At 44.2% G+C, this 23,234-nt stretch overlaps 1 protein-coding gene across 1 annotated transcript; it reads left to right on the top strand.

The window, feature by feature from the left end:
• Positions 1 to 2,114: 2,114 nt before the first annotated feature.
• Positions 2,115 to 23,234, top strand: kdm6ba (lysine (K)-specific demethylase 6B, a). Its single transcript, XM_079258026.1, has 23 exons — positions 2,115 to 2,400; positions 9,991 to 10,077; positions 11,573 to 11,685; positions 11,930 to 12,053; positions 12,175 to 12,270; positions 12,374 to 12,659; positions 12,747 to 12,824; positions 13,053 to 13,220; positions 13,384 to 13,566; positions 13,803 to 14,351; positions 14,491 to 18,047; positions 18,210 to 18,336; positions 18,540 to 18,645; positions 18,778 to 18,983; positions 19,083 to 19,177; positions 19,260 to 19,328; positions 19,442 to 19,590; positions 19,703 to 19,817; positions 19,930 to 20,117; positions 20,204 to 20,345; positions 20,516 to 20,642; positions 21,497 to 21,667; positions 21,774 to 23,234. Exons 4-23 carry the CDS (start codon positions 11,935 to 11,937, stop codon positions 21,789 to 21,791), a joined length of 6,549 nt encoding a protein of 2,182 aa, XP_079114152.1. The 5' UTR covers positions 2,115 to 2,400; positions 9,991 to 10,077; positions 11,573 to 11,685; positions 11,930 to 11,934; the 3' UTR covers positions 21,792 to 23,234.

The following is a 23,234-nucleotide window of genomic DNA, read 5'->3' as shown; positions in this document are numbered from 1 at the left end:
ATAGAGCTGTTCTGACCATAAATAAACTGTGTATCCTGAAGTCATCGCGTCAGCATCATCCATGACACGCTCCCATCCTCCCTACAGGGCCTAATTTTGCCTCCTGTTGTCCTGCTGAGGCAGTGCCTTCTAAATATAACCTCTGCATGTGTGTGTGTGTTTGGGTTTGTGACACATTCTGTTGGTTGTACCAATGTGGCTCTTTGGCATTATTACAGAGTACAGGATGGTTACTTTGGCGAAGAAGAGCTGGAACAAATGTTTCCGGCCTTAAAGAGAGCCATTTGTATTTTTCAAAGGCTTGTTTACTTCACACAGGATGCTAGCAGGCTGCTCTGAGAACATGCCGTATAATTCTCAGACTTCTGTCTGCACCGTCATAGTTGTGTCATCCACTGACCAATGGATTTATTGGCCTCGTAAATCAAAGTTTTACATGTAGGCCAAGCTGTGAGTACTGTACCGGCAATAATAGATCATGCATTAGATATTCGCTCTCCATCAGACCCTCCCTCCAGGCTGTCTAATACATGGATGGATGGGTTGTGTACAATTTATATGCAGACCTCATGCATGCAAGTGTTTCTTCTAAGAGCTTGTGTGGACATTTATCGAATGTCTGAGCATGTCTCTTTCAGGCACCATCTTTTATGAACATTTACAAGCCATATTTGATGATTTTACTGGCAGCTAAAGCTTTGTAGAAAAGCTATTTATGAGAACTGTCAGATGAATGATCAGGTTGTGGAAAGTGACTGATCTGCTCACACCACAGGAAACCTGTTCACACCTGCATGCAAGGCTAAATTATTGTGATTATAGCTTAACTAAACAATTTAATTATAAAATTCTCTGGTTCCAGTATACAAAAGTTGATAAGGAATTGATCTGCTAACCAATGTATGTTCCGCTCTGCAGCAGTAGCTGATAATATGCCTCCTTTAAGCCAGTTGGACTTTCAACATCCAAACTCATTAGCTAGTGGAATCTGATACCGCGAGTTTGTTGTTTTGTACATTTTGTACATGTTGTAAGCTGGCTGCCTTTCTCTTTTTTTCTACCTCCACCAAGGCAGATGTCACCCATTCAGCAGCATTGTTGTCTGTCTCTTAGCAATATCACGAAAAAAAAAGTTATGGATGGATTTTGATTAAATCTTTTAATGAAATCTCAAAACAGAATAAGAAATAATCAGGTTTTTGTCAGTGATCTGGGTCATTGCCTGGACTCTTTACTAAGGGTAGACATGGATGTTTTTGCCTTTAGAGCTTCCAGCTGCAGTTTGACAACAGTAAGGCATCATTTTACTCTTATTTCATATAATCTGAATGACAACTTTTAAATTGGACCATTTCAGCCAAAATAATATGTTTATATGCATTTTAAAAGTCTGGATTTACAGACGGATATAGAAAACACGAAGCAAATCTCACTAGCTTTTTTATTTTGTTTTTAAACAACAGTAAAGGTTTTATATTTTTGGACTCACTTTCATTCTCACTTGGTTATTAATAGGTTTACTCTAAATATTTCACATTCTTATTACTTTACTGCTCATTTGATCTGTATCTGAATCTCTACGTTGTCCTAAAATACCCTGACTTATTTGCTTGACATTTTGATTCAGATTTTTAGCAGAGATAACTATAAACGTGTAACCCACAGAAGATAAAAATCAATGTGTGACCTTTGTTTTGTCATTGTAGTTGTGTGTAAAGTCAGAGCTCAGGCTTATTTATAGCCAAGTAGTTGGATTCATAAGACTGTGATGTGCTCGCTGCTGTCTTGGTGATATGAAGTCAGAGGATAATGCTCTTCCTCATCCAGAAATAGACGGAAATGTGCACTTGGCAGCGCCGGACTCCCAACAGCGGATCACGACTCTGCCTTCAGAAATAAACAAAAACTCCAGGCATGATTAAACCATCGGGAGGAGCAGCTCCGGTACCGTGAGTCCTACTCGGTGCCAGCTGCGCTGTAAGGGAATTCCGGTGACGTCACGTGCGCACGCGTCTCTTTAAAGCAGCGCCGCTTCAGCGTGAGCCGCGAGAGCTGAGCAAAGAGGAGCCGGGGACACATCCGCGCGAGCGAAAACACACAAACCAAACGGAGTAGAAAGCGGAATAAAGAGGAACGAGTCTAGCAGGGACGCCAGACAGGCTACTGGCCGGCTGGAGGACTCCGGTTTCAGGGTTGTTTCGACAGGAAGACGGAGCCAGGATTTACTGGGGCCGGGATCTCCGCTCAGCCGGCTGGCAGGAATTTCTCTGGAGCTCCTGACCTGGAAATATAACACCCATACAGGCACCAGCGGACATTAAAGACTCTGATATTCATCTCTGTCAGGACAGGCTTATAGTTTGTTTTTTGGAGGGACTATTTAAACGCATTACGTGAAAGGTGAGTTGCGATGCGCTCGCGAGGACGTTTAAACGTCCACGCGCTGTGTTTTGGTTGTAGTCACTGAGCTGTTACGACAGAAAAGTTTGTGGATTGTTTGAATGTGACACAGTTAAAACCCCATTATGAGCGCAGTTTATCACTTCAGCAGCAGTGAGGGGATTATCGGAACTGATTAGAGCCGAGCGCCTGTTATCGATGAGGTGGGGGAATTCGGCTTTTCTCTTCTCTTTGTAACCACGGATGACTCTTCAGTCCCACGCGTGGATGTCTCAGTTCTTTGAACTGTCATCTTCATACATAATTGATCATCTTTACCGTACCGGTTTAATCACGCAGTGCACGTCGATCCGAGTCATTTCCAAACTGTTTTTCTTGTGTGAATTTATTTAACTGGTTTTTGAGACGTGTCCCGAAATAACCCCCACATATGGACCGGAGGGAGGGGGGGGGGTCTCAGTTACAGCTGTTTATTTCAGAGCATCTCAATATTAAAACATGTCTACAATAGTGATACCGACCACAACATGTTCATATTATTATAGCTACATTTTATTTTGTGAATGAAGTTGATTTAATAGTAGTCTTGCCGGGGGGGCATTCAGCTCTTAATTTAGCCATATTTGCCTTGATCTCATCGTCCCATGACCAGAAAAAGGGGGTAAAGAGCTAGAGAACATGGACAGAAAATTGGCTGTGTAAGGAGATCTCACGCCATTGTGTGTTTGTGTGTGTGTATGTGGGAGTGGATGGCTCTGCTGGAGTGGGGGTGGGAAGGATCACTGAGGTCGGCAGCCGTATAAAGTGAATGGATAGCTGCCACCCCCATCAACCCCCTCTCAGTCAATCCTTACGCACACAAAGAGCTGGGCTGAAAGGAAGTGATTTGCATCACCTCTGTTTTTGGGGGGAGGGGCGGTGTTTTGGTGCCGTTCCTGGTCAGTACGCTAAAGTCTGACCAGCTCGTATTGTTTGTTCAACGTGATCAGTTGCCTAATGATCACCTTTCAGAAGAAACACGAGGCTGAATCCACGCGGTGCTGGTTCCTTTGAGTCAGCTTTATTTGACTGTAGAAGTAGTCACGCCGGTAGAACTGGGTTTTGGGCTCGTGCGTCTTTGTGCCCCAAAATTACGCGTCACTGAACTGAAAGGACGAGCGGACAAGGTGGGAGTCGCGGCGCAGACCTTCGTCTTTTTTTTCCTACTGGTCAGCAGACGACCAGTTGATGTGTGTTTCTGAATGGCTGGGGGTGACTTACAAGCCATTTAATTGCCCACTATAAATAAGCTCGGGTCAGAGTAAGCGCAGTGTGCTGACATGGGGTCTCAGCCAAACAAAGCAGCGACCCTTTGAAGGTCCGCTTCCGATCACTCGGATCGATTGGCGCGGAAAACAGCAGAGTCTCTTCTTTTTTCCTTTTGATGTCGGAGGCTGTAAAAAGTTAGTTACGATTCGCTCCTTACACAAGCGCTCACACACACACACACACACACACTTCGCCGGCTGAATGCTGCCTCAGCTCCACCCCGCCTCCATTTGTCCCGTGACCTCAGCAGCGCGCGTGTGTGTGTGTGTGTGAATGAACAATCGCCGCCCATTTTACTATGAGCGATGACGAACGCGGAGGGATATTAAAGGCATAGACGCGCAGTGGGAAGAAGAGGAGGACATGACGCTGGAAATGAAGCTCCACGAGACTGAGTCACGCAACTCTATTCAGAGCAGTTGCCAGTCCCACCTCACAGCCTCCTCTCTTCCTAAATACCTTCAAATTGAGTGTGGTAGTGTGTGTTTTCAGCCAAAGATTTGCTTAAGTGTAATTAAGCTTCCTGTGAATGGCCAGCCTGAGAAGTGGGTTAGGAGGCTAGTTTTAAGTGCTTACTCATCTATTTTGGCAGTTGACAGTGATAACACAGGGGTGTGTGTGTGTGTGTGTTTGGTCAGAGTGTGCTTCAAAGTGAAACAGGTAGTGGGAAGTGATGAAACATCTGTTGGTGTCACATTGTGCTGTCACAGCCTTTCCAGTAAAGGGTGTCTTTCCTCCTTAAGAGAACAGCAACTGAGAGGGAGCGAGGAAGGAGGCACACGACAACACTTGCCACTTACTCCAACAGGTTGGGCATGAAAACAAATGTGCTGCTGACACGAGAAACTATTTTAAGAGGGATTTTCCATCAATTTTCCCCCCAACAGAAACCCTTTAGTTAATTTTCACGTAAAGGAGGGACTGAACACCGGCTTTATAAGCCTGTTGTAACTACGCTGCCATGACAGTGAGCTTGCAGGACACAGACTTCTGGGTTTGTTTGGGGCCAAAACTGAGAGGAAAAACTATTAACCAGTTGTGGAATTCCACCGAGCTTTGTGAAACGACCTGCTGGTCCACTTCCAGGTCTCTGAAAGTGGATATGCAGGACACTGCAGCAACATCCACAACAAAGTAAAGACTGTTTTAGTCACCTTACTTCTACGGAATCGAAGACGAAAGCTAAATTCATGAAAATATAACATATTTATGACCATCCTGTTAATTTATGGCAAGACTTGGATGATAACAAACAGGTAGTGAGTCCTGACAGCCCATAAAACCACAAGGATATGAAATATAATGTAATGCTTTTATCAGTCCTGAACAGATATGGAAGAAATAGTTCTTTGTGCTACTATTTTGTCATTAATATCAACTGAGCTGCAGGGTTCGGCTACAGTGCCAGAAACCTGCAAGCCATGAACATCCATCATTATAAATATTGGTCACGCAGGAAGCGCTTGCCTTGCATGGTGCTGCAATGTTTGGATCAAAGCACAGAAAGAACATAGAGAATATTAGTTTAAAAAAAAAAAAAAAAAAAAAAAAAAAGAGGCAGCTACAGATCTTATTATATTGAACAAAGTCAGAGAAAGGAATCTTCTGCAGAGGAATGAAGATTTATATTCTCTACTAGTTAAACTAAGGGAAGGAGAAGCTTTTCCTCACTTTTCACTCTGGCATCACCATCAGTGGCAAAGGGCCAGAGATAACAAAGTGGAAGGTGTGTGTGTGTGTAAGAACTTACACTGTGTGTGACTCATACCTAAAGTTACACAGGCAGTCGCATTTTGGAAAGAATTTGCTTCCTTCCTCACCTCACCTCACCTCCTGCCTTCTTTTATCCGCCTTGACCGAACAGGCCGGATAAATAAGTCCACACCGGCAGGCAAGCCCAGCCTCATCACAGAAGGTTTGTGAACAAACTGCCTGCAGAATCAGCAACAGCGGTATTTGAGGAATCTTTAAACAGGCCTTGAATCTTTTGTGGACTGAATCCACAAACCTCCATCGCCATAACAAACTGGCTGTGCCTGCGTCACAGCTGTTCTAATCAACGATTGTGGCGTAAGTGATATTTTATCAAAACAACTGTGCGTAATAACACCCACGTTTAAAAACAGTACTGCACCGGCCATCTGTACACATGCTGTCATTATCTCTTACACACACTAAAACACACAGACACGTCTGTTATTTTGTGTTATTGGCTCATACAGCCTGCTGATGAGGCATAATGGGAGTCCTGGAAGGAAGAGGAGGAAGAGTTGGTGTTTGAGGTCAGCTTGTCCCATGTGGTAGTAAACATGTTGACCTCCCATAAACCCCATGATGAATTCTTCTCTTTGTTTGTCTCTGCCTTATTTCATTAACTGTTGGTTAAGACGCAACCTGTTCTCATAGCAACTGTTACCAAGGAAGCAGTCTTGCCTTTTTCAGTGCTTTTCTGAGGCAGTCTGAGTGGATGTGGACCAGACACACCTGGCAGAGAGCAGTGTGAGGGAGGGGGATTTTTCACTTGGGGTGTTTGCTGTTATTTCCATTTTTCCCAAAGTTTTTCTTCTTTTCTGAGATTTGTTTCCAAACGCATAGATAAAAAAAATCATAATAAATATTATGTTATATAAAGTTTTGGGGGCTTTTGAGATCACTCAAGTGTGGGAAATCAATACTGACGACAATCAAGCTGCTGTTGTCAATAGGACGCCCACGTTGTTTCAGATCACAACTTAGGGTTATTACTTCCATTTCCCACATTAAACATCAAAAGCCAAGTTGTTGAGTCATTCTCTGTTTTCCAGATGCTAACATGTGGTCAGAAAAGAAAACCAAACTGATCTTTTCTCTTAAAAACACAGTTTCTGTGAAAATAAAGTGATAAACACACACTCATCCTGGCATCATACTGTGTTTATCATTCACTTTTACCAGAATGCCGAGGCAGCAAGCAAGGAGGCCAGGCGGTGCTCTGAAAGACTTGTTTCTGCTGAAGGAGGCTTGTGAGTCATGAGTTGATGAGCGTGTCGGGTGTATTTCAGGAACCACGTGACACACAGATCATGTTTTGGCTTCGTTGTTTCATATTAGTAAGGGTTGATGTTTCATTCAGATCATTGTCCTGAAGTTAAAAAGGCAGTGAAAACACAGTGTAGCACAAACGGTTCATATCTTTTCAACAGGAAGTCTCAGTCTTAAAACCTCTCCCCAGTGCCTAAATTTCCCTCTCACACACACTCACACACACACCCCTCAGGGAGGCCCACTTCCTGTGGTTGTGATGTCAGTTTCCTCTCCCCTTCGAGCTCAGTTCCCCCTTCTCTGTAACGTCACACAGAGGTGCAACCGATCTGAGTGTGTGACAGATGCACTAACCCAGTTGTGTGCTGTCAGTCACAGCCCAGATGTTACGGTGATGAGTGCAGGAGACAAAAGGAGCCTTGTGGTTGTGTTTTTTCTGTCAGTACCCCTCCGTCCTCCTGAATGTCTTTTTTTTTTTTTTTTTTCCCCACTGAAAGGTGAAAATGTTTGTCAGTATGTCGATGAAATCGGTTTTATTGTCTCTTAGGAGGACCAAATCAATGAAAAAGAAGTGGTAGTCAGCCAAATGGCAAACAGCCAAACTGAGGCACCCTCTGCCGCATAGTTTGACAGCTTGAATGATAAAAGTTTCTGCTGGGATTATATCTTCTACTAGGACACCACACCTGTTTTCCACTAATGTTGTTATTAATAGTTTAGCCTCGCTTTCAGTAAAGCAAAACCTGCTTCAACTGTTGCCTGGATGGAGACAGCGTTCATTTTATAACAACCTCCGTGTGAAGACCTGGGTCACCCCTGTATCTGCTGAATGAATGCTTGTGTTGATGAAATGAGATGGAACAATGTTTGCTTGTTTTCTCCTCAGCCAGCCCTGATTGTGCTGTTCTCATATTCCATGTGTGCGTGTGTGTAAGGATGTAGACGTGATAAAGTTAGCCCCCATCACCGACTGGGAAAGGCATGCACTGACGTTTGTGAATACACAAACGAATAAACACACGTACATGTAGACTCACAGGGACAAACGCAGTGGGAGGACGGCGGATGCTGGGGCTCGTTCTTCCTCTGTGTGAGAGACACGCTTGATGTTTCCTGCAGGACACGGTCTCGATCTGGGACTGATTATGTAATGACCAAATGGAGCTGAAAGCATCACCGAGGACAGAACAAGACTTACTTCAGTTTATCTGTCACTTCTCCTGGTCTATTCCGCTTGTTTCTTATCAGGCAGGTTCTGCGGTGACTTTACTGAGAATTTAACACTCTGCAGATGTCTGGCACTGCCCCTTAAAGCTCGCTAATATTCATTGTTCACATTTCTCACATTTACAGAGTGTGACATTATGTATAACATGCTTTTCTTTTCCCTGGGAGTGTCAACATTTAGTAGTTGCAGAGTTGCATCACAATAAGAAAAGCACAGTTTCTTTTAGTGTTCTGACACGATTACGTGTCCGAATCCATCAGTGGCAAGTATTTACTTCTATGAATGAGTATTTATTTAGTTGTGAATGGCATCTCTGCCAGCATGTTTATCTCCGTGTGGTTGTCTGGCTGCAGACCAGCACTGACCAGAGTTTGGCAGGAGGAAGTGAGCCTGAAAACTGTGCTGAGTCAGTCCTCTTGATCCCATCCTCTCATGTTGGTGACTCTGCAAACCCAGCCTGGTGTCATGAAAATACTGTAAGTGTAGCAGAACTGTTTCAGTAAAGTGTGATAACGGTTAACAAACCACTTTGCTTTCCCCTCCTAACCCACCTGCTGATGGTTATGGTCCCAGCTGCAGCAGCTAACCTTTGTAACCAGCAGGTTATTACCAGGAACAGCTCTGTAATGTCAGGTGGGGGATTTTCATTAGAAAATAAATGGTGTCGTCGCTTTGAACAGTATTTCTTTGCGCGCTGCAGTGGAGAGGACGGAAGCAAACGCCCCCAAATTTCTTTCACTAATACCAAATTTCATTTAATGTAAATGCAGCCGTTCTGCAACTGGATGTGGTTGAAGTGAGGTAAAAGTGAAAGTAATCTCTCTATAACACTTGCAACATTTAGAGTTTCATGTCTTTTATGAATCACTTTTTATCCGAATTGTTTTTGCAAGAATGAACGACAAACGTATCGGAATGAATTAAACAATTCCCGTCATTTCTCTTCAATTTGTGGTTTTGTAGTTTGATTCCTCTGAGCCGTGAAACCCCCCAACAGAGATCACGGCGTTATCACATCCTGTTTATATATATCTAAACACACGCGTGCGCGCACGAAATGTGCTGCGAAATGTGCCGATATGACATCATGTAGTCTGAGAAATTCCCACCGATGTCACTTCAGCGGTGATGTAGAAACACGCCTACGGTCACCTGACTGTAAGCAGGGTCCCAGGAGGGTGGAGTTCAAGGCCGATGCTTTTTTCGGGTAAACCCTCGTACAGGGCGCTGAGTCATCGGGGGTTCCCCGAAAATTAACGAACAGTCGAACACTGATGGTCCAGTGATGTGCTGTATTTTAAGCCATAGGGGGTATGAGGTATTTCATCACTGTGGTATCATCTGATAGAACCTGAGCTGGAACGTAACACTGCTCACTATCTGGTTTCAGAGTTTCTCATACTGCTGCCACTGTAGCTGTGAGCAACATGATAGCAAATGGAGTAGATGACTGGTCGAAGCTGACATAAACACACACCCTCCTATAAAAGTTGTAATTACAGGCTTGCTTCTGTCCCCGTTTGCACTCGCTGGTTTAGTCTCTTTGCAATGTTTATATAGTTTATATAAACCTCTCTGTCACTCTTATTGACTGTTTCTTCCGTGTTACTCTTTCACATGTAATGGTTGACTTAGCCGGCACAGCTCTTCCTGTTAGAGAGAGATCAGTCTTGTTGGTGTCTGCTCGCCTGTTTAACTGCACAGTCAGTCTCACCATTGTGTCGGTGTGAGAAGAAAATGAGAAGCCGGGCAAACAAGAGCCCCTTTGACCCCCTGTTGTGTCAGCCTCCTGGTCCATTTACGTCTCTTCCTCTGAGCCACCTTCAGGTTTTCCACACTGCTCTGAAACCAGACTGGGTGCTGGTAGTAACGATTCGTTGTCTCAGTTCTTACAGAAAGAAAAGACCACCTTTAGCTCTGACTGAATCATGAGCGTTTGAAACTGTCATACACAAACTCCTGAGCATTGTTTACAGCTGGGTTCACGTTGTTTTCATGACAGCTTGACAGCAAAGGCTTACTTTGTTTTTCAGGACTGAAGAGACCCCAGAGATATGATTGGCAGCTGAAGCTGAGACTTAACACAACTGTGAATCAATAACTTGGTGCTACTCTAAAAGGTAAGCTCAGCTGGAGTGTGTTTGTATCGGTTTCTTCTTCGACACACTGAGTGCAGACTTGGCAGTTTACACCATCCTATCTTCACATAGCAGCAGCGCCTGCTGAATGCTGATACCTGTGAGGTAGGACAGAAAAGATAGTCGTGTCTGAGCACACAAACTCTTCTCACAACTGTGGAGAACAGCTGAAATATGCACAGAAGAGCTTTAAATAGAGAGATCCAGAGTTGGTGGGAGGAAGAAAGGAAGAGAAGAGGATCTAGTGGGAGGAAGTTCTGCGTATGTCCAGTGCTAATTTAGAAATACTTGTGGAAGATCTCTTTACTCTGGCGAGCAAGAGAAGTGACTCATAACCTGTGTCTGTTATTCTCCAAATGATGCAGTATTTCCTGCTGTTGATCAACTTGTCCCTTTAAACTCAGCATCCGTGTTGTCACGGCACAGACACAATACACCGTTCTGAAAATACATGTCAGTATTGGTGGTTTTGGATGATTTAATCTGTTTGATACAAGACAAAACCTTCAGTTTTTTGTGATATTACTCGTTTTAATCCCTCTCTGATTTTGTCATCAACTTCTTCTGTTGTCCTTTAAACAGATTTCTTGCATTTTGAACGTTTTATCCTTTGCAATTTGTGTTTTTGTGGATCTGGTGCAACAGAAAGCAGGAAGAGGAAAGAGTCACCTCTAGGCTTCTTTCTAGTTATCCCCCTTAACCGTTTGCCTCTGTGTTTTCTCAGTGTGTGTGGGAAAGTGTGTGGGTGTTTTTCATTGGCACTGCTCCTGTTCTCCACTCTACCTCCCTCCATCCAGCATCTCTTCTCCTTTAATCTATCCTTCCATCCTGTTCAGACCGTCTGTCGCTGCCTCCACCCCCCCTCTTCTCCATCACGCCTGCTGTAATGAGATTAAACCTTGGTGTATCCACTGGGCACATACACTTTATACACACTCTAGAGTAGTGCAGCACACACACATAATCATCCACTTAAGAGAGCACCGTTTTCTCTCACATGCACTAAAACAGCACTAGCCAGACTCAACCATGCAGCTTGGATCACTTCCAGAGTCACACACTCTTGGCAAGCGACCAAAGCCTCTCACTCTTAGTCTTTCCTTGTGTCCCTTGCTACCACAAGGCTCATGGTACGGATTACAGTAATGCAAGGTCCGTCTTCATAGGTGAGCTTCCCACTGAGCCATCTGGGCCTCAGAAATAATCCTATTTTGTTCCATTTAACTTGATGTCGCCCCCTAGAGGCTGAAATACAAGCTGCCAGCAACAAAGAAGTGATCACAATGTGAAACTTGGTGAATTTTGAACGTTTCTATGGAAAATGAAAGAATTAAAAGGACATTAGAGTTCAGCACACCTATCCCTCACTGCTGACATGCATGCAAAGTAAAACGAGCCTATATAATATAAAGCGACTTGTGTCTGTGTTTGTTCTCATCAAGACTTTTTTTTTTTTTTCTCTCTTTTCTCTCTGCAGCCAGCTGGCTTTTAGGTTTTTGGTGCAGAAGACAGAGGAGTCAGTAATTCTCAGTGTTGGAGTGAGGCCCTCTCTGTGCTGCAGTGGAGGGCTTCACAGATACAGCTAGTCTGGTGAGTAGAGGCTACTTAAACACAATGTTCTACAAATCCACTTATTCCTGTAATTTTACAAAGGTTAATGGTGTATTAGGAACATCAAAACATTACTAGAGTTGATTATATATTTGCATATTAAAGCCTTCAGGTGGTTCTTTTCAAATTCCATTTTATTTTGAGGATTTAACTTTGAACTGCAAGTCTGTAGTTGGTTTTTTGTGTGCATTAATGATGCAATGACTGCATTTCTACTTTACAGGCTGGATGCATCACGCAGTAGAGCAGTTAGGCGGGCGAGGCACACGGGATTCCTTCCCTCTGGACGGACTCAACCGGGGCCCATGGCCTCCCATGAGCGGCCGCGCCTGGCAGCCACCTGCCAGGTGTGTAGTCATAACACATACACAATATTTAACAAACCTCTTTGTTAGCTGTAATCCACCAGGTCCACTTAAACCTAATCCTATTAAATACAAAAAAACTTCACATGCCGTTTCTTGTTAGGTGTTCACCAACAATGAACCAACACCAGCTACTTCCCCATCTACCTCCTGGACCTATGGGTGGATTGAACCCTCACAGTAAATATTTTAGTAATGGGTAAGCATATAGACCTGGATTAACCAAGATTTCACAGTTTGAACTGTTTCTTTTTTTTTTTCCATCACTGTAACATTGTGTAATCCTTGTGCTGAACATCTAGGCCGATGCGGGGAGGTGAAAAACTTGAGCTCCCACAAGCCATGTTACCAGGAATGCAGAGGGAGCAGCAGAGGCCTCCCCATCACCATCTACATCCTCCACCTCCTCACAGAGCATGGGAGCAGCTAGGCCAGCTGTACGAGCCCCATCTTCCTCCTCAAGGACATCCTGTTTTGTCTCTGCCCAATGAGCACTCACTGCGTATTCACAATGGAGGCTATGCAGGCACCAGCGGACTCCCCCCTAACCCACATCTTCCTCCTAGCAGATCAAACCCACTGCTGAAGGTGAAGAACAGAAGCACAGATTACATCCGTTTAGCTTTTTGCTGTGAGAAAGAAGTAACTTCAGTTTGGTTTTCTTGTCTGCTTTAGTTTGGGGGTCCACAGGAGCAGCACGTTCCCCGGGGTGCACCACTGCTGGGAGATGAAATGTGGGCTCAGGTGCACCAGGTTAGGTGCTCCTTTAATTGGCTTTGATGTTGTTTCATCATCCATATAGAAACATGTCAGTCCCCAGTCACACTTTCATTTGTTCTGCAATCACAGATGAAGATACACCTCAGTAAAAGCTGCCATCTGAGCTGCTTCTGAATGTTCAACAAATTGTTGTTAGCTGACACTGCGGTTGTTGCACCAGCTGTCGTTTACAAGAAACTGTCATTTTTCTGTGCACAACAGAGGACCTTTTCAGGGAAGATGCTTGGTGGTCAGTTGAAGAGACCAGGCCCTCCACTGGGAGAGCACTCTGTGATTCAACACACTCCTCTGGCATCACTGCACTCATCCTCCCGCCCTGCTGCCGAGGACTGTCCCAGCCCCAGCAAGAGGAAAAAGAATTCAGATCAGGTACAGCAGTCTCAAACATTTTCCATATTTAATAAAACATATATATAGTAAGTGTCAATTTCGAGCCCCATTTTTTTTTTTTTTTTTTTAACGTTTCCTGTTTTGTGATTCTTGTAACTGAGATCTTTAAGTGTCAAATTTTATTGTTCCCCTGCTTGTGCAGGTATCTCACCCTGGGTTGCCACGTTTCTCTGGCACTGGCCAGTCTTTGCTGTCTCAGCAGCAGCCACCAGCGAACCATCTTCCCCCAAAACCTGCCTTTTGGAACCCAATTCACAAAGACAGCAGCATTCCCTGGCAGCCCCACACCTCTGACCGCAAACACCCACAGTCCCAGGAATTTCAGGTCTGAACTGTAACAGAAATTGTTTAATTTCCCTCATGATAATCAGCTAATTGACAATTGAGTGTAATAAGTAAGAAAACCGTTATTTGATTCAGTGATGCCATAAAGATATAAATGATCATATTGAGTGGAGAGATTATTAATAAAAAATACAATTGGTTGAACGAGCTGCTCCCATTTTGAGAAGTAAAATGTTGACTAGATCTTTTTCTTTTTATACTTCCACTGCTTTACAGGAAAACAAAAAGGGGATGGGGAGCTACACCGCAAAATCTTCTCCAGCCTCCTCCAGCCCTTCAAATCTCTCCCCTTCACCAACCTCCTCTCCAGGAAGCTATAACCAGGGACGGGCTCCTCAGCTCCAGAAAGACACATTACAACCTCAAGCTGTAAGCCATCATTCCCCTCACTCCTCTTACCAGAGTCCCAGTTCAAAACGAGAGCCAGCTCCACCCTGCCAGGTCATGGAGCCTCGTGGTCTTCACAACAGGAGAGGCCCCATCAATGGGGGACAGGGTGGCAGCCAAGCTACCTGTCATACAGAGTCTACTCCAATCAGGGGAGAGAGAGATTGTCACCTAAAACCCCAGTCATCACCAGCAAATGCTTCTGCAACCAGCAACAGGAACAACAGCAGCAGTGTGCCTTACAGCCACTTCCAGCCTCACCCAGGGCTGGGGCACCAGGGTCCTCGTCCTGCCAGCGGCACCTCAGTACCTCAGCAAAAGCAAAGTGGTCCCCATGAGGCCTGGAGACACCAGATCAGGCCCACCAGTAACTCCCTGGTGAGTTCACACCACTCATGTAGCAGCTCATTAGCTGTGTAGATGTACAACTGAGTTTCATGAGAGCCGTCAGGTTCAAATTGACACATCTGTACTTTTCTTTTAACATTTATTGACTAAGCATTCTTTGTTTCTTTAGGAGTCAGGCATCTACAGACCTCCTGATCTGCTACCTCAACGCCAGCAGAACCACAATCAGGTTGTAGACACTCGGCCTTCAGGGGCCCCCCAGCGTCACCATCACATAAGCCCTCCTCTGCCCTCCACCAATCCAACTCGGACACCTGTCATTACATCCAATCCTCCCATATCCCAGGCCTCCTGCTCTGTCAGGCGCTATAGTACCAGCAGCAGCTCCCATAGTAAACACATAGATGGAGTCTCCATGGTGACCACATCACCCCCTGCTGGCTGCTCTGTGAACAATGGCACCAGTAATGCCGATTGGCAGAGGGTCATGGCAGCAGTGCCCCATAACGCCACCAGCGCTAACACCAGCCCCAAATCTCAGATGGATGCTCTGCTGCAGTCTGGTTGCCAGAGAGGCCCAGCTCCCACTGCCAGTCAGTCTCAAAAACGGGAGCAGCACAGACATCAACACCAGGGATCCACAAAGTCTCAGCCTATGAAGGGCAAGATGTCATACTATCCTCAGGCTGAATCAGAACACACTCCTCCATTCTCCTCATCTTTCTTCTCCTCAGGGCATCAGAGAGCAGGGGACAGTGTAATTACAAGTAGAGTTTCAAACCCAGTTTCCAACTCTTCTCCTACATTCTGCCCAGCTTCTCTCTCTACTGTCAACGCTTCTCCTCAAACAGCCAGAGCAGCCTTCCCCTCCAGACTGGGCCATCAGCCAGGTGCTGCCTCAACTGAGATGTATTCTAAACCTCAGAGTCATCCGCAACCTCCAATCTCTGTCCCTCAGTCCATTGAAGAGGCTCTGGACAAACTGGATGCAGAGCTGGAGGGACACATGCAAGCTGAAGAGAGAAGGAGGTGGGACCAAGAGGAACAAGAGAGAAAAATAAGAGAGGAGAGACAAAAGAGAGAATGGGAAATGAGGCAAAAGCTGGATGAAGAGAGGAAGAGGAAGGAGCAGGAAAAGAAAGAGGAGGAGAGGAAAAGGAGAGAAATGGAGAAACTAGAAGAGGAGAGGAGACGAAGAGAATGGGAGAAGCAAGAACAGGAGAGGCGGAGAAAGCAAGAGGAGGAGAAGAGAAGAGAAATTGAGAGGCTGGAAATGGAAAGGAAAAGGAGAGAATGGGAGGAGAGGCAAGAGGAGGAGAGAAAAAAACTAGAACGGGAGAAAAAGGAGCAGGAAAGGAAAAAGAGGGAGTGGCAGAAGCAAGAGGAGGAGAGGAAGAGGAGGGAAGCTGAGAGACAGGAGAGAAAGAAGAGAGAACTCCAGAGAGAGGAAGAAGAAAAGACGAGGCAAATGGAGTTGGAGAGGAAAGAGGCAGAAAAGAAGGTGGTGCAAAAGAAAGAGGCCAAACTGCTCAATGAAAAAGGAAAAGAACAAACTGCTATTGAAAACATGGAAAGACTGCTTTCTGGTAACAGCTCGACTGTACCTCCACCTCCTCCCCTCTCTTCTGTTTCCATTCTTCCTTCAGGTCCACCACCATCAACCTCCCATCCTTCTCCTCCCTACCCCTGGCTTAGCCGTGGTGGTGTCCCTGGTCCGTCTGGCCATACACCCACCACTAGCACTCCTACAGAGAGGCTTCGACCACCTCCTCTAACTCCTCAGACTGAGTACGCCAGAGAAAAGCAAAGGCAGAGGGAGATGTGGAGCAACAATGGCGGAACGACATTCAATCCCTCAACACACAATACCTCAGGGATGACCCAGCCGGTATACCCCAACAGGCCCCCGGCAATGCAAGCAGCACCCAACCAATCCAAAGACTTAGCCAGGGAGAGAGACGACAGCCAACACTCTCCCCCTACCTTGGCACTTAGAGAGCCCCCCAAACTCTATCAGGCTTTTTCTAGAGATAACCCTCCATCACCACTTTCATCCACGACCAGAAGGATCAACAACAAGCAGACAACAGAGAGCAGTTTGGAAAACACCAGCACTGACTCTGACAGCGCTCAGTTTGAAGAGGAGCCCTCTGAGATGTCTACAATGCTTCCTGATGGTCTGGCTAACATCATGGCAATGCTGGATGAATCCATCAAAAAAGAGGAGGAAATGTACAACAATGAAAAGAGTGGGTCTAAAGGTCTCTTCAATCATTTTACTCCTGGTGCTGAGCCGATTAAGAGCTACCTGTGTGCCCCAGACCTCATTCCAGCAACAAAGCATCAACCCAATCAGGAAGACTTTGGATCAAATGCAAGCCCCCCAGTGCTCAGTCGCCAAGGCTCTCTGGCTTCTCCCTGCAGCCGAACATCATCTCTCAATGAGGAGGATGAAGATGTCCTCAAACCTGTCAAAGTTCCTCTGAACACTAAACCGTCTGTGAACTTGGGAATGGGAGTAGCAAATACCAATTATCGCCATAGTGACTTGGCAAAACTTTATGGCCTTCCTGAGCAGACAAAAAGCGAGGCTGATGAGGACTCAGACGAGGATTCCGAGGCCCCGTCTTGTTCTCCGCCTCCTCAAAGACCCCACCTCCACCAAACGGGGATAAATGCCATGTGCAAGTCCCTAGCAGTCCTGGAGAGTCAGAAGTATGCTTACCGAGGTGGGCCCTTTGGGAGACCGCCTCCATCCTCTGTGGTCGGCGTGAAATATTCCTCTTCATTGTCGCTGGGTCCTGATATTTGCCGCCAACAGCAAGGCAGCTCTCCCACCTCAGATTCCACAAACCCACCTTTCAGTCCTACTGTCCCACCCCTAAAGTCTTCCCCTCGTTCATCGCTGGAAGACAAAAAACTGAAAATAGAGGACAGCGATGTCTGGACAGATGATGGGGAAACAGATGAAACAAATTCGATCACAAAGACGGATATTCCAACCGTAAAACCCATAAGGTTGATCAAGGAAGAACAAGAGTTAACAATCATCTCAGAGTCTTCTTTAAAAGAGTTGAGCAAGAGTTGTGAAGTCATGCTTAGTAGACATTCCCTTGATAAATCTGGTAATCGTGGTAAACTTGATGGCACACACAAATCTAATAAAATAAAAGCGCACAAAACAAAGGAAAAGAGGAGAAAACATGGTCACAGCAGCAGGAAGCATGAAGACAAAAAGGAGAAGAAGAAGCACAGAGACAACAGAGATGACCTCTCTTCTTCATCATCTTCATCCTCCCATTCCAGCTCGAGCCATAAGCGGCATAAGGATGGCAAGAGTCACAAAGACAAAAAGGATCGCAGAAGTTTCGGTGACCTCATTTTCCAGCGGAGGGAGTCAGAGAAGAATTATGAGACGGATAAGAAGAGGCGGAAAGATGCATCTGGTGCCAGTTTCACCAGTGAAGGGGAACACGCTGAATGGACCTCAACTTCAGGAGAAAGATCTTCTGAACAAAATGGCCCCGATTCTGGTTCATCACATACAGACTTCTTGAAATTAAAGGCGCTGTCTGACGGGCCGCCCAAGGAGCTGAAGATTCGCTTGATCAAAGTTGAGAGTGGGGACAGGGAGACTTTCATCGCCTCTGAGGTGGAGGAGAAGAGGATTCCACTGGCAGAAATCGGCATTAAGAACAGTGCGAGTGAAATCATCCGAGCCTGCAGGTAAGAAGGATTTAAGCAACAAAATAGTTGTCATGTAAATAGTTGAATGGCATTTTATGTCATCTACTGAAATCTTAAAATACAACTCATTTTGCTCATTTAAATAGCAGTATTAAACTTGTACATTTAATGTGTTTGATGCCTTTGTACTTTCTGTTTTAGGGGAGCTCGAGTCAAAGGGAAATTCAAGGAATCTTTTCTGCTTCCTGCCTTCTCTGTTAAACCCCTCATATCTACAGAGGAACCCATTCCTAAAGAGAAACTCAATCCTCCTACACCCAGCATCTATGTAAGTCACCCAACCTGACTTTCAGTAACACAACTCAAGTAATGTTCATACATTCTGAATTAACTGGGTTCCAGTATGAAATACAACACATCAACAGGGAGAGTGGAAAGTTCCACTGAAATAAGCATGTGCTGCCCTCTGGTGGTGACTGGCAATGTATGCACATGTTTAAACACTGCCGACATACCTTTTCTTCATTGCAGTTGGAGAGTAAAAGGGATGCCTTTTCCCCGGTGCTGTTGCAGTTCTGTACAGACCCCAAGAATCCTGTTACTGTCATCAGAGGACTGGCTGGATCTCTTCGACTGAGTATGTTTACACTGGAAACATATTTACGTACAAGTAGTCCTGATATTTCTGGACAAAGGACGTGCTCTTTGCACATAATGCCCCATTTCATTGACTGTGATATTTAGTCATTTTCCCTCTCAATCTTTTCAGACTTGGGACTGTTTTCTACAAAGTCTCTTGTGGAGGCAAATGCAGACCAAGCAGTAGAGGTGAGGACTCAAGTGCAGCAGCCTGCTGATGAGAACTGGGACCCCAGTGGGACAGGCCAGACATGGCCCTGTGAAAGCAGTCGCTCCTATACCACCATCGCCAAGTATGCCCAGTACCAGGCCTCCAGCTTCCAAGAGAGCCTGCAGGTAGAAAACATTAGTTTACTTTTATTATTTCTCAATTCATAGATATTGTTTAAACAGAAAGTTGGGACTTCAGGATGAACATGTTATCTCTCTCCTCAGGAGGAAAAAGGCAGTGATGAGGAGGAAGACGATGATGAGAAAAAGTCACACATAAGTGCTGACACAAATAAGGACGGCTCTAAAGAAAGTAGCAAGTAAGTAAAATGTTTAGGATTCAGTACTTAAATTTGGGACTTTTGCAGTGTTTCCTAATTTTTTTTGTTTACTTTCTTTTAGTGGTGATCAGAAAACAATTGGGAAGATCATTAAATTTGGCACCAATATTGACCTTTCCGATCCCAAGAGGTGAGTAGATTCAACACATGACTGAACACAGCGACTGCTGGAGTAACTTCTCAAAGCAGCTTATCCTCACATCAGAAAAATGTAGAGTTAATATCTGTTGTCTCTCTTTGCAGGTGGAAAGCCCAACTCCAGGAGTTGCAGAAACTTCCAGCATTTATGCGTGTAGCATCCAGCGGGAACATGCTGAGCCACGTTGGACATACCATCCTAGGAATGAACACTGTCCAGCTTTACATGAAGGTTCCAGGAAGCCGAACACCAGGTACAGGACCTTTACTCTACAGGGCATCTGGATAAATTAAATTAAACTATGCCCACCACACGTTACAGTATCACTGGTACATGACACATGATATTCTGTCGTTTCTCAACAGGTCACCAGGAGAACAATAATTTTTGTTCCGTAAACATCAACATCGGCCCTGGAGACTGCGAGTGGTTCTCCGTACATGAGAACTACTGGGAAGCAATCAATGACTTCTGCGAAAAGTAAGTAAAAGTCTTCAACTTTGATTATCTGCAAAACTTTTAAATTTGCGGTGAAACTGTTGTGAGATACTCACCCTGGCACTTTCTAAACGACTTCTTCTTTCGTGCACAGGCACGGGGTAGACTACTTGACCGGGTCCTGGTGGCCGGTGTTAGAGGACCTCTACAAAGCCAACATTCCTGTGTATCGCTTCATCCAGCGTCCTGGTGACTTGGTGTGGATCAACGCTGGTACCGTTCACTGGGTTCAGGCAGTTGGCTGGTGCAACAACATTGCCTGGAACGTTGGGCCCCTCAATGGTAAAGAGCAAACATCTTAATGGTTAAACATAGATTATGTCAGCTACAGCTTTCACTTATTCTTCCAAATTCCTCCATGTTTGCAGCTTACCAGTATCAGCTGGCCCTGGAAAGGTTTGAGTGGAATGAAGTGAAGAAAGTCAAGTCCATTGTTCCCATGATTCATGTGTCCTGGAATGTGGCCCGCACTCTCAAAATCACTGACCACGACACCTACAAGATGATCAAGTAAGTACATTTCAGTTCATTAGCCACATCAAGGCTCATAGAAAGGTCTTCCCTTCTCCTGCACGTTACTGAGGTGTTTAGTGAAATGGGTCATTTGACAGCATCACAAACTATAGACTGTTTATGTTTCTATCCAAGTTTGCTAACAGTGATCTCTACCTTCTTGTCAGATACTGTCTGCTGCAGTCCATGAAGCACATCCAGATCCTACGGGACCAACTGGTGGCTGAAGGCAAAAAGATTTCCTATCAGAGTCGAGTCAAAGATGAGCCTGCTTACTACTGCAATGAGTGTGATGTGAGTTAAAGTTACACAGCACAAAAACAGCAAGCCCACATGTCGCTTATTGAACTTCTGAAATGGTTTATCGGATATTGCATTGAACTTTAATGATTCTACTTTTGTTATGTATATAAATTTGACAACTGAACGCACAGTTCTGATAATAAAATCTCTGGAAATTAAAGTAACTTAAGCTCAATTTCAACTAAAAAGCCTCCAGTTTGTTAAGCTGCGGTCCATGTTTAATGCATGACTTGTTAATGTCTAATATACTGGCGATTATCCAAACATCACTATATTGAGGTGCATCAGAATTGAGTGATTCATTTCTCTAGCTCGTCACTAACCACAGGCGAGTCATGCCATGCCTTTTCAGGGTTATATTATAGCTTCACAGAGAAACTCATTTGATCTCAGACATGTGGGCGGAGTTGCACGTCGTCCCCAAAAACAAACCGTGCACAGGCCCACGAGTGCATTTTGAAGGCAGCTTGAGCCACAAAGAGCCAGTACTTGAATAACAACTCATTTCATAATGAGGAAGTGCCACAGAACAAAAATAGGAAAGAAGCAGGAGTGAAAACAATGACGGCAGCTGTACTCCAACGTTATCTTAACAAAGTTGCTGTCTATCTTCTCTACACTGCGCCAAAGTTTGAAGGAACAACACGAGGAAAAGTGAAACTTGGATACATAAATATCCATGAAGACATGAATATAAATGCCTTTGTGGAAATGTTTCTGCAATATGAAAAAATACTGATATTAATGTGCAATTAAATCACAAGCAAAAGTAAACAATGGTGTTTCTGGTGTCAACTTTTTTAAAAGAAACTCACAGTTGCTGTAACATATCCCTCCTGTCACAGGTGGAAGTGTTCAATTTGCTGTTTGTGACATGTGAGAGCAGCAGCAGGAAGACATATGTGGTTCACTGTGAGGACTGTGCACGACGTCGCAGCCCCAACCTGACCAACGTCGTGGTGCTGGAGCAGTACCGCATTGAGGAGCTCATGAACTCTTACGATTCCTTCAGCCTGGTAAGCAGACTTCTATCTTTTTCTGCATGATCTGAGCCTTGTTAAGAATCCAGGAGTTGTGCAATTTTAGTTCATTTAATCTTTTTGTTTTTCCTAATCTTCCCAGGCGTCGTCCTCCCGGTGACAGAGCTCCACACCTGTGTTTCCTCAGCCATAACCAAAACTCCTGGCAGCCAGGACAAAAAGACAGTTATCACTCTGGCTGTCAACTCACACTTTCATTATTTACCACCAGTTTTGCTACTGCTACAACTTGCCGAACAGCCAGTTGAATACGTTTACTCATTATTACTGTTTACAAGAAGAGATACCAAGCCGCCAATTAAATACCAGTTTACTCAAGATGGTGCTTTCTGGCAGGAACCCTGGCAACAGGGCAGCTGGTGCTGCCATTGAACAAACTGTGGAGGGTAGTTGACGGTTTCAATGGCGTTTTTTGTTTTTTATTTTGTCTTGAATACTGAAATTTGTACATGCTGTTTGAAATTTTTGTGGGGTGCTGTCTTTTTTTAAGATAATTTTGTTTTTTCTAAACTAGATCAGCCTAGATATATACCACATTGGCCTTGTATTTAGAAAAGAGAGAAAATGAAAATACTAATAATAGAGATATGAACATTTTTCTAAAGCATTAAGAATTTTAAAAATACAATTGTTTGGATTGCTTCAAAATATACGGGTTGAGCAGCTGGTTGTTTTTAGAGGGGGGGGGATCATTTGAAGCTTGTAAATCTTGTTTTTATGAATTATTTTTGTTTTCTTTGGAGATTGATATTCAGCTGTCACACATCAGGTTTTTTTTTTGTTATTTCTTCCATCTGTGTGAATTATTGCTTGAGAAAAAAAAAAAAAAAAACATTGTCATTTGGTGTGTGTGTTTTACCTCCGTTTGTTCCAATATGCAGACTTAAGCTTTTCCTGTCTTTTTTCCTTTTCACCATTGTACATTTAATTTAAAATGTTTCCTCTATTTATTGGATATCGATGTTCTCCCTCTTTAAGAGGGTTGTACAATTTTGAGGGGTTTTTTTTCTCCATGTTGACTGCTCAGTCGGGACAGAAATGTGGAGGTGGGAGTAGAGGCTGCTGTTTTCCTGGTGCTCGCCTCAACTCCTTTTTTTTTTTTTTTTCCTTTCCTGATATATATATTAAATTAAATCTTTATCTTGAATATAACACCACCTTTCCTGTAGACGATAGACACACTGCGTTTGTATTCTCATTAAGGAAAAAAACTAAATGACTTTTTTCCAAAGTGTTTTGAGAGATGGTAATTTTTTTTTACTATGTAGGGGACTTTTAGATGAGATTTTTATATCTGTTGATTATAATGGGATAGATGGTGCTAAATGTTCTCTTTGAACAACCTTTTCTTTTGTCCTCTAAAAATGAGAAATCTATTTTTCCTTTTGCAATATTATCTTTCACTTTTCCTTCTCTTTGTGGTCATTTATTTATAACTGCACTGTTTAGAGAATTCACGCAGACATACTTGCAGACACACACACACCAAACTGAGCCAGACATGTCTTAAACACTTGTGAATTTGTGTGATATTACTATGACT

The sequence above is a fragment of the Telmatherina bonti genome, assembly GCF_933228915.1.
Source record: "Telmatherina bonti genome assembly, chromosome: 18".
Classification (NCBI taxonomy): domain Eukaryota; kingdom Metazoa; phylum Chordata; class Actinopteri; order Atheriniformes; family Telmatherinidae; genus Telmatherina; species Telmatherina bonti.
This window is presented reverse-complemented; position numbering and strand designations above follow the sequence as displayed.

Bases quoted from the DNA above. Each gene is read 5' to 3' on its own strand.
- kdm6ba (XM_079258026.1), top strand. From the start codon at position 11,935: ATGCATCACGCAGTAGAGCAGTTAGGCGGGCGAGGCACACGGGATTCC. The intron at 12,271-12,373 runs GTAAGCATATAG...CTGAACATCTAG, and splicing joins AGTAAATATTTTAGTAATGG to GCCGATGCGGGGAGGTGAAA. The intron at 19,178-19,259 runs GTAAGTAAAATG...ACTTTCTTTTAG, and splicing joins GGCTCTAAAGAAAGTAGCAA to TGGTGATCAGAAAACAATTG.